Source organism: Amphiura filiformis, chromosome 13 (assembly GCF_039555335.1).
Source record: "Amphiura filiformis chromosome 13, Afil_fr2py, whole genome shotgun sequence".
Lineage (NCBI taxonomy): Eukaryota > Metazoa > Echinodermata > Ophiuroidea > Amphilepidida > Amphiuridae > Amphiura > Amphiura filiformis.
The window spans coordinates 59,795,313-59,807,670 of record NC_092640.1 but is presented as its reverse complement, the minus strand read 5'-3'; the positions used below and the strand labels follow the sequence as shown (position 1 = coordinate 59,807,670).

General features: G+C 37.4%; 1 protein-coding gene across 3 annotated transcripts in view; it reads right to left on the bottom strand.

The window, feature by feature from the left end:
- LOC140168593 (epsilon-sarcoglycan-like) overlaps nt 1-12,358 on the bottom strand; it is a 189,333-nt gene that overhangs the window by 170,951 nt on the left and 6,024 nt on the right. For all 3 annotated transcript variants that reach the window (XM_072191995.1, XM_072191996.1, XM_072191994.1), the window contains exons 5-7: nt 11,501-11,699; nt 7,238-7,367; nt 351-556 (exon numbers count right to left, since the gene is read on the bottom strand). In XM_072191995.1, the coding sequence (XP_072048096.1) occupies nt 351-556; nt 7,238-7,367; nt 11,501-11,699 (535 nt within the window). The remainder of the gene's footprint in view (nt 1-350; nt 557-7,237; nt 7,368-11,500; nt 11,700-12,358) is intronic.

Genomic DNA, 12,358 nt, shown 5'->3' with positions numbered 1-12,358 from the left:
TTAAAACATCATAACCAAACAGGACTGAATAGTTTTTGTTATTGAGTGAAAAAACAGCTATCATATATATTTTTTTAATTTTGACAATTTTAGAACTATTCTCTGCACTGACTATCAATTCAAATTCTAGTAGATCTATAATAAGACTTTTGAGGTCACAGGTCAAATGCCAAAAAGAGTCAAAGGGTCAAATAACAAATACTTACAAACTGTCCCTTCTGCCATACACATTGTAGGATAACAGAACCAAACCAAAATGTATCTTTACTATCAAGAAAAATTAATATCAAGATTGTTGAGGTCAAGGGTCAATGCCAAAAAAAAGTCAAAGGTTATTACTAGATACTTACATTCCTTCCCTCCTGCCATACATGATGTAGGCCAAGATGAGGATAACTAGAAGGACTACTCCAAATGGTATCGCCACTATCAGGATGAATTCTAGCATATGACTGGACTCTTCCGCTGGCATAGGTGGTGGGTTGTACTCCCCTCCAAGGAAAATGGGTTCACCCTCTGTTGCATCTTGGGAAGGTGTTGTAGTACCTAAGTCAGTCTAGAATGAACAAAAGTGGTTTTTTTTAATGCATTTTGAAATCATTAATAAGGTATGACATGAATACAAATTATCAATTTTCATATTAAAAACACAAAACATTTTGAATTTTTTTTTTTTAGGTCAACCATGATCCTAATATCTAGGTCTAGGTCCAGGGGCACTCCAAAACCAAAAAAAAACACTTTTTTTACAATTTCTGGATTTTTTTGAAAAATGGGGGGTGGGACTATACTCGAACGTGGGACTATACTCGGACGAATACGGTATATAAATTGTGTTTACAATTGTATTTTTATTTTTGATTATTTGCTTCACACATGATTATTCAAGCTTTGTGATTTCTTGAGTAACGTCTGTCACTTTGATTATGGACAATCACAAGATTTAGCTAAGAGGTCAGAGGTGCAGTTCAGAGTGGTTATCAAACCCAGAGAGCAGTTGCCGTATTCACCCATGAAAGCAAGCGAGTCCAAAGTCCACTCGATCTATAGCAGTCACATACTGTGCATGGCATCCACTCTGCTCTCCACATCCACCTCTTAGCTAAACCTCCTTATTATGACTGAAGTAAAGTATACCAAGGCAAGGTGAAGATAGGGCCATGTTTAGTCCATGTGAGCAAGCGCGTCCACTCAATTTACAACAACTGCATATAATACTGTACATGGCATCCACTCTCTCTACCCCAACCACCTCTTATCTAAACCTCCCTATTATGACTTATGTAAAGGTCAGGCAAAGTTGGCAGGGTGCACAAAACTAATTTTTCATATTTGAAATGTATTTATTTATATCATAACTTCTGTCTATAGTAATTACGAATCACAGAAGATAAATTTATCTACAATAAGTCATTTTTCATCTCCAAAATAATAATCTATTTATGTCACAACTTCTGTCTATAGTAATTATAAATCAAACACAATATATTGAACTCAATTACAACACAGCAAAACAATGACGTCTAAAATCTATACAACATAAACAACATATTCCAGTTTGACATCTGTTGCACATTTCAGATGTTTTGTTCTAAAAATATTATGTGATGCGATCAAGCAAAATCAGTCAGAAGTCTGATATATTGATATTCAGATATAGCCAAACAAAGAAATTTATTTCTTTTGTTGCATATTGTTTTGGAAACACTTCAACTGTTCATATCATTGGAACTAAATGTTCAATTTCATTGGAGTTTTCTGCAAAATGTAGCTGTGCACATGCTTTATACAATCATGTAAAAACTTCAAAATTACATTTTTCAGGAGATTGTCCTAATTTTGTGAATTTTTTGCCAAAATTGCACAAAACACAAACATTTTGAGAGAGAAATTGTCAAACTTGTGTTAAATTAGGTCTAAAACCTGGGCTTCAGGTAAAAAAATGGATCCCATTTTCAGCACAAAATGTGTATAAATACAGGGCCCACTAGATTTCAGATGGCACATCCTGACTCAAACCAAATTTGAGTAAACCCTTACTCCCCCAGGACTACCTACCAAAATATAAATTGTGGATACCCTACCACAGCGATACAGTACGGCTGTACCTTGCATACCTAAATATACACTTTCACTAGACTTCAATATCATACATAATATCACTTCTACTTTCAAGTATTGAATCAAATCCAACAAGTCTGACAACTTCCTGTGAGGGCAGCAGCATGCCTTGCTGGTGACAGTCCCTGAGGGTGTCAACACGTATCTCTTCCATGACACTGTTGACAGTGTTTTTTAAAGGTTGAATTTTTTATGTTATTTTTTTTTCTTGGTTTGCTTTGTGATCACTCTGTTGGTACGCAAGCAGAAACTCCAACTTGGATGCTGGTATAAATGACAAAGGAGCCGGCACATGAATATTTATGAAGCTTAAAGCCATATATTATAACATTTCTTTAAAAATAGATTAGTATTTATTTTCCATAAAGTGTTAGCTTTTACTGTCAGATATGTCCCCTTTTAATTTTGAGCCGAACAAGTGAGGTAAAGCAAAGAAAATTGGAATTTACTAATAGCGCCAATGCACGTTACTCTGGCGGTTGTAATGCAGTACGATCCTCTGGTGTGTGTGTGTGTGTCCCGTGTTCGACTAATATTTCTATCGTAATAATAAAACACCGGTTCCATCGGTTTATTCAACATCACAGATTTTGACAAAACTACAGCACCAAAAGTCTTGACTTTTGTATATGAAACTCACCCTCCCTCTGTGGAAGATTATGGTTGTATCTTCCTTAGAGGGTATATGAAATTCAAAATGGAGCTGCCTGATGTGCTCATTCCATTTGAAATTCATACTCCCCCTGTGGAACGTATTTCTAAAATCTTCCACAGGGGTAGTGTGGATTTTAAATGGAATAGCCCAATTTCCAGGTACTCATTTTGCTTTACTTATACCTAACATTAATTCAAGAACTTCATGACATGCTCATTTTTTAATCCAATTCAGTTTTGGTTTTCTTTCATGTCTCCTGCGAGATCTTTATCAAATTTATCAACATCGTTTAATTTCAAAGAAAATTACGATAAAATGAAGCGCAGCCACTTCACCTTAATGTAGTTAGGAATGGATCTAATCTTTGTTATGTTCAAACACGCAGAACATCCCGTAACTGATGCGTATCTGTCATCTACGATGATTCATTGTTATGGTGCGTAAACATTAATCCACAGCTTATCCTACAGCGTCACTACCAAGTTGTGACAGCGACTACTTATGACGTTTGTCCATCTCCTTCTGGTGTTAACCTTATCTGGTAGTAGCCAGCCAGGCTAGTTGGGTGCCCGAGATAAGGGCAACGATCAGTCGCAGATTTGAGACGGGAAAAAAATGTTGCAATTCTCAGGAGTTCAAGGTGTCAAGACAGACACATGCTTTATGTAGATTATCAGTGGGTACTGTCAAATAAAACTGAGAACCAGCCAAGTCCTTTTCCTCTCCTTCATTTCAACAGGAAGTGCAGAAATTATTTTTAGGAAATTCCAATTTTATTTCTTTTTCTGCTTGTAGTGTTGGGCAAATTGATATCATATAGTCATGGAATTATAGTGGTGAATATAAAACTGTCCTAGGTGTAATGAGGTATCAGTTAGTGTCAGATTAACATGATAATAGTCACACTTGATACATTAATCGTCCGCATTATATTTAATATGTATTTATTTCCAATGACTAAACTTTGATCATTTCAAGGGCTAGAAATGTTATTGCCCTTGTCAAATGTTGCCAAGTGTCACCTGAGACACATTGTATTGGGCTGCATTTAAATTAGACTTGCATATCCCACAAGAATTATCATTTTCATTATATTTTTTTCTGTATATCATATTTCGTTTATAGTGCATAGTGTAGCCAGCCAAATTATAGGCACTGCCAGCCAAAGTATAGGTCTCCAAGAAGTATTTTGATGGGTAACAAAGAGGGGTATATCATGTATTGAGTAAATCAGAGATAGGGTAAGAAAAGTCAGCAGGGCATTGGTTATTCAGATGATTATATCATGTAATTAACCAATCGGGGGCTCTGTAAGAAAGACAGTAGTGCCCATGTGGTTAAGCTTTCCTCAAGAACTACATTATCTGTAGTACTGAATCAACAAGGGTTTCATCAAATGGACATGACCTTAATCATCATGACCTTAATCTTCCACACAGGGTGTGTGCATTTCAAATGGGTTTGCCTGAACAGGTGACTCCATTTGAAATATACATTCCCTGTGTGGGAGATTAAGGTCACATCTTCCATTCGGGGTGTAAGAACTTCAAATGGAATAGACCAATGACATTAGCAACACCGCCCATGTCTACCCATGTTGCATTATCACCAATAAATAGTATTCATGCACACTCATTCTATGGATTCCCAGCCAAAACTCAGTCAACAATGCCAAATCACGCTACCATTTTTCTTCATTTAGATTTTCATCAACTTTTAGGTTTTAAGGAAATTATTTACTTACTCAACTTCCTCTGTAAATTGAGTGTTTTGAAAATTTGTTAAAATATTTATTTCTTAAATTTTTCTTGCAGTCCTTAATCCTCCAAATCATGCAACCACATTTTTTTAATATTCATGAAATTTTAAATTCTAAGAAAATCCTTCACTTAATCATGATTCCCCTAGAAATTTTGGACAATTCCCCAGACAATTCTAATATGTAATATATAATTTTCCCAGGTCCATATCCTTTGTGATTCCTCCCCTATGTACTGTTGCATTTAGCTATCTTACAACCTAGTGTGGTGAAGCATATGGGACATATATGTAATATTTTGTGTTAAAAATCTACCTCAAGATAATAATTTTGAGGTTAAAGTCAAATTTACAACAGAAAGCATTTTTCATAGAGTAAGGAGATCATCTGTCTCCTTTTTGAATGTTGACAAAAGTTTCAATATACTTTTGTTTCATCAGATGCCTCTAAAACATATTTCTTTGTACCAAGAGGCTTAGGACCGTAAATAGACCACTGACCACCCAACCATAACCATGGCATTAGGTAAAGCCACTTATCCATGGTGATTTTTTTTTTTTTTGAAGGTTTTTTATTTCAAACTCTAATGGTGACCCGCAGGTCAAATTGCAAGAATTGTACATTAAACACAACTAAACAGACACAATGCAATTTGCAGGCAGCAGCTTAATCAGCGCCAATATTGCAACATTGAAACAAACAACTATACAAACATCCAATCCAATCCAATTCCAACCCAACCCCATCCCCCAGTAGGCAATGAGGATAAAGTGCCTTGCCCAAGGACACAACACGTTGGCACGAAAGCGGAGCTCGAACTCACAACCTATGTATTATGAGTCGGGCGCCTTATCCACTCGGCCACACATGCTCCCAAAAAATCTGGGATTTTGACGAAATTATCAGAGTTACCATGCACGGAGAAAAAGAAGCCCCTCAACACGTACATGTCTAAAAAGAAAGACACCCTCGTTTGCATATTTGCCTTAATTATTGCTATGCAGTTTGAACTTTACTACACACACCGAAGTCAGTGGTCTAGATGCTTATTGATCTGGGCTTATGACTATGTATCAATTGTTTTCAGGGTATTCTGAAATGATTTCAATATTATGTTATGTTGGGGGTAGTACCAGATTTTTATTCCCTGGTGGGAGCGAGGTAGGGAGCAAAATGTACCAGAAATATGACTTCTGATGCTTTACTCAATCTTTACAAATCTCTTATTTTGCCTCATATGGTTTATTGTGTCTGTGTCTGGTCTCCATTTCAAAGGAATCATATTGATAGGTTAGAAAAAATCCAGAGGAAAATCACTCGTACTTTGTTCTACAAAGATTTTCCTGAAGTTGATTTTGAAGATCGTCCTTCTTATTCTGAGAGGCTTGTAGACCTTAAATTGATTAAGCTTGAGGATGTTTACAAGTGTCAAAGATTAGTCTTTGGATTTAAAATAATCAATGAATTAGGGCCTGCTTCCTTTAGTGCTCTGGTTCAAAGAAGTATTTTGGATAATTCTAGGCTATTGCACCAAACTGCCAAATCTTCTTCTTTCTTTAATTCTATGTTTGTTTCACTTCCACGTCTTTGGAATGGAATTCCCTCTGAATTACATCATGTTAACAGCCTTGTCGTATTTAAGTCTGAATGTAAATCATTTTATTTGAATATGCTTAAATGATTTTACGGTGTTACACGTTTTGGCTTATGTATTTTCAAATGCCTGTATTTTATTTATTTATAATATTGATTCAAGATAATGGTTATATTATTTTCCAAAATGTTGCTTTTCTATATTTTATGTACCGGTACTTTTAATTTTAAAATATTCTTTCATGTGCAGGATGAGTGGGCACTTCTGTGTTTGGACTTTTCAGCCCATTCACTCATCCTGAATTACTTGCTTTTGTCATGTGTAAGAAATGTAGAGTGTGTATAAATGTACTGTTATTTTGTTACTTTTGTATTTTGCAAGTAATTCAAATAAATATTATTATTATAAAATGACTAAGGGATGAATTTATTTACCGACTAAGGGGGGATTTTAATATGTGCCTAAAATTATGCATTTTTGTGGAAATATCCCCAATTTTCTATCTTGACTGGAGAGAGGCAAAGCCCAAAATTGGAGGATATTTTTTCACCCCATTCACCCTCCCCCGTTTGTAACAACACCACTGTATGACCATAATTAACTTCAACTTGATATTACATGGCAATTTAATATATGAAGCTGCCTTTCAAATAAGTATTATACAATTAGTATAGAGAACATCACCTACGGTCTTCAGTAGCAGTGAAACCGGGGGAGGGGGTAAATGCCCCCACAATAAAAACTTTAAAAAATACACAATTTTCTTGACAATTATGCGGAAACTGCATGATTTTTTACCCCCTGAAATTGTCTTTAAGAAACACTGCAGCATATGTGCAAAGTAACAGACTCAATCATGCACAGCGCCTGATAATAATTCTCTCTTCCTGATCGTCCCTCTGTATTGTTTACATGTCAAAATAATATTCCAATGTGTGCATCATGACTAATAGCAGCTAACAAGCCCCAGTCCCTTTACGACACTTCTATCAGGGATAGCACAGACCCTTAAGTTATATAAATCCGACTAACTATTGACAATTTGTGGTTTAAAACCTTTTGACAAGTATCCATAAAACCTAAGTTGTTTATATAGTAGCCAACCTACCATGTTCACGTCACACCAGGTTGCGCTATATCCTTGGAGCACGACACTTTGCGGGTACTTGGTGCAGCGCCCTTTTGCCTCTTTCAGATCAGACGAGAACGGCTCCCTGGAAGCTACCACGACAGCAACACTGTAGTAGTCAGGAAAACAGTAATAACTATGTTAGAGGGACACTAGTGGACTTAAAGGGGTTCTGAGAGATTTCACAAAAAATCAAATGAGAAAACATTGCCTTAGCTTGATAGATTGAATGCTCAAAGAGCTTACTGATGGTAAATTAAAGACAGAAATCTTTAATATTGAAAATAAGACACATATTTTAAACGTCGCATTAAGCTTATCTGCTATTGAACTGTGTTGTGGAATTAAGTTCCGGATCTGAAACTTTATTACAAATTCACAAATTTCAACATGAAAGACACTGAATTAAGCTTAACTATTTGAAATGATGATTATTATGTGGACAAACATTGCATACTTCTTAAAAACTGGACTTTGACCAATATTGAGGATGCAATTTTTGTGAAATCACACAATGCCCCTTTAAGTCTTGTTAACAGGTTTGAAAAGTAAAGGGATTTACCCAGTCAGAAATAAAAGAATTACTAGCTCTAGTATCAATTACCTGCATGGACAGGAAAACAGTAATAACAGGATTAAAGGCACATTGTATCACTAAATGTTAACCACAAACAATATGAAATATTCACATTGCCTTGAGATCAGGACTCAAATTTGGCACTTGGCCTTGGTAATTAATGGTTGCAAATATGCCGGGCAAGTTGTAATTTGCTATTACTGGGCATGGTGTCCAATTGTAATTTTTTTTTAAGCATTGGAAGTTAATGCCCGCCATAGGCACTCATTATCAAAATCTGTACAAGGTGAAATTTTAAATGGTAACTTCACCCTAATGTCCAAGCTGCTTTTTGCCTAAAGTGGAAGGAAAGAATGAAGGAGGAAGAAAGAAGAGAAAGTTGTTTTTCCTAACCCGGTTTTGAACCACTAATCCCACTAGGGTAGCTAGCAAGTCATGCGTGTGACCGTCACCTGGTCAACACTTTTGTGCGTATAAATGTATGTAGTTTGGCCGGATTACACAATCGGAACACGTGGGATGCATGCATTGCAGTCCTTTTGTGCTGTATGGTTTTGTATGGTCTATAGACAAAATATCTTAATTCTCGATCATGAAAGGATGTACCTTCTGCATACTGTTGCGTCACCGTACTTTTCGTAGATCAACACGATCGCGCGACCAAAGACCGTGATTGGTCAATTCTCAAAAGATGTGTTTGCACTATAAGCGCGTGGTATGCTCAACGCCAATATGGTGACTATCCACGTTGGTTCTCGTGATCAAGAATTTGATATTTTGCCTATAGTAGCTTAAGGTTTATCATTGTTACATTCCCTCTTGTCTTACCAAGGAGTTGCACAAGCCCCCTCCCCAATTTTGCACCCAATCAAATAATTTGAACTAATCATAACTCTATCCCTTGACATCATTTTAGCGAATCTTTTGATCTACCACCTCACCCAATTTTGCGAAGATTACTTAATGATGTCATAGGGACATCATGTGGAGACTGTTGGTACTTATTCTGGTATCACTATGAGACCCATAGCTATACTTTGGTATCAAATAAAGCAGTGTAGGGGGTTTGGTATAGAAATTCACAAGGGGTTGGTACAACCTCCTCCTCCCCCCAGTAAAGTATGTAACCAATAATATATGTCAGTAATACGTTTTAAACACTTCACTTGAATAAGTAAATTGCAATTCATAAAATATATTAATCAAATTGCTACTGTAAATTAGTTTCTACAAAGTTTATTTGACATTTGACAACCCCCTCCCCCCTTATCATGTAACCAATAATATATGTCGAAAGACGTTAACACTTCACTTGTAATGATGAGTAAATTGCAATTCATTAATATAATAATCAAATTGCTACTGTAAATTGATTTCCCCCAAGTTCATTTGACATTTCGTTCCACCTAAATTCAATTACCGCATCATCATGAAATCATATTTTCAAGGTTCATTCCATTAATTTCATGTCAGATCTTAATCCCTTTAAACACTTTAACTGTTAATCAGTCCTCAATAGGAACGGGAAATAAAATGATTTTATAAATTGATATTGATAAGGTCAAGGGTTGACGACTCAATATGAAGACAGTTAGACAATTAAGGAAGCTTCCTTTTAGATGCAGGATGAGCGCCTGTCAGTTGTGACTTATTTGCAGAGATGCCTGTGACTTACCAACAAAAATTCTGGAAATAATACAGATAAGTGTGAGCCATAACTGCCATTATACACGGTAAAGTATAAGGGCCTGTATTATACCATTTTTTCACCCTGATGTGGCAGTGACATCAGTGCGCATTTCATTGGGCACAGCTTCAAATCACTAGCATTCCCTCAAAGCACTGGCGTACACGCGCACATGATTAAAGACGCCACATAGATACACAAGTGAAACGGTTTCCTCAACACGTTGACGTTGTGCATTAGGGTGGTCCCATGAGCTCTAATCTATCTCTTCATGAAGGTCAAATGTTCAAGTTCAACTAAAGTCATCCATGTTTGATGTTGATAAGCAGCTGTGCTTCTCGTCTGACTCCTAACAGCACTTTCACTTTCCACTAAGAACAGGTATCTACCTGGCACACCTCAGCTCCCCCTACTTACAACATACATACACACCTATCACCATCGCTAACAGGTAGCAACCATTCATGCACTGCTGAAAGTTAAGTAGTCGTGTTGAAGCAAAACAAAGTTAAACATGTACATGGTGTAATTCACTCATATCCAATTTTAATGTAACCACTTAATGTAGCCCCATCTGTAGCCCATCCCCTACTATTCACATACCATACTGACCTTGGTATAGCCCCGCCAATTTTCAACTGAAATATACTGAGAATTTTGTGTTGTGATTATGGGAACAGCTCATAAGTCCAAAGGATTGTTTGTCTGAAAACTTAGCATTCGTATTCGTGTCGGACTCATGAAAATATTCCCACACGATATTTTGTCATGCGCCATAGTGCGACATCCAAGCAGCACATTTATCCTACCACACCATTGTGACAAAATCGCACTCTACTGTTCGAAAAATATGTGTTCAAAAACAAACACGGTCAAAAGGTTAATTTGGACACAACTGTGTAGTCTCAGACCACTAGGTGGTAATTCCAACACAATTTTAACACATAAGTTTCTCAGTCATCAACCCAGAACATTGACAAATGAGGGCATAAGTCTACTGAATAAAAACCTAGTAACATCACTAGTGAACTCAAGGTAAAACAGAATGTAGACCTATTACTCCTAGGTGCTGAAATGTTGCAACATTTAGCATTAAACCTAGCACAACATATTAACATCATCTTAATTCCCATCATCTAATAATTGAACCAGACTCCTACCTTGCCCCCAACTAGTGAAGAAATCTAAAAATAGTATGGCTACTGTCTACCATGCTTAAGGTGGCACTAACTGGAGTTACTACTGTTACACAATGGCAACTTGGATGAATCATGGAAGAAAGAGATCTTTCTTCCATGGATGAATCTTATGTGGAGACATAGGTATACCTATGGTGGAGAGCAGTAATCTAAGCACCTTAGTCCAAGCAGCTAATTGACACCCGAAGTGTTTTTAAGCCAGCACTGGATCCAAAACATTCTCATCTATTAGTGCACAGTTCTTTAACCCCAATACATTTGTACATTTATTGAATGACCGTTGAAAAGTTGGGTACAAAAACTCATACTCTGCAACTTGAGGTCAAATTTTGCACTATGATTGCTTAATTGAGGTTATTGGACTATGCTATTGGGATGAGGCCATTGTGGTCCATAGTGCAGTCATTTTCAAAGGGAGAGGCATTTATATCCTATGATATGGAAGCCAAACTGGACAGTTGCAAATACAAGATCTGTGATCCTTGTAGAATTCACAAAATTAAAATACCTGTGAAGATTCATTTTTTTACATTAACTACCGTTCTCAGCACAGTTCTTTCACACCTACCGACACATGCGCCCTGATTATTGCATGCAAAGAACCGCATCACATCAGAGTCCTATGATACAACTTTGCTTGTTTTTGGGAATGAGGTGATGTTACTTCATGAGGTGGTTCGATTAGCTGGTCAGAACCCCACTTGTTTATGCCAAATATAAACTGCATCAAAAAGAATATGTGAAAGAACTCTGACACATAGAACATGTAGTTTGTTTACCCTTCCGCTTGATTGGCGTCAGTTGGTAGCGGCCGTGGTAGCCCTAGCTCTCTCCCTGTCTGTAGTTTATAGATGTGTAGCTCTGCATTAGGCCAAATATTGGTGACAGATGATAGGAATGTGGTCTGTGCTTCTTGATTCAAGAACTCATCCACTGATTGATCCGCTAAGAAAAACGATGCTAAGTATCGAGGCGGTGCTGCAATGGTAAAGGGAAACATTGACTGTTTGAGGGTGATTGTTAATACACACATGATAAACAGGTGGTACTTTTGTACTCTTTGGTGATTCTTCAAATAAGCCAATAACAAGTCTAAGTGTTGTGTAACATAATAATAGTAATAAAACGGCATTTATCCACGCTTTCTGAATACTCAGATTCCTCAAAGCGCGCCACGGGTCGATATACTGCCAAGCCCCAAAGGGCAGCGCAAGTTGACCTCAATACTGAGTGTGACAGATAACAGGCCCGGCCGGGCTGATCCCCTGCTCTTTGCGAAAAGGCCTGCAACTTTTACATGTCCAGATATTGCTCTTCTGGTACATGGGACCACGTAACGGCATGTGTTATATTTTCTGAATGCAATTTGTCCAAAGACTGCCAATTAAACTCCTTGAATCAGGACCTGAGCCCTACCTTTAGTTAGCCAATCCCTTGCGCACAGGTTCCCAATTTCATTTCACCCCTCACCTTGGCTCCTGGAGTCCCTCAGAGTCAGGACCTGAGCCCTACCCTTTAGTTAGCCCCATCCCTTGCGCACAGGTTCCCAATTTCATTTCACCCCTCACCTTGGCTCCTGGAGTCCCTCAGAGTCAGGACCTGAGCCCTACCCTTTAGTTAGCCCCCCTCCCTTGCGC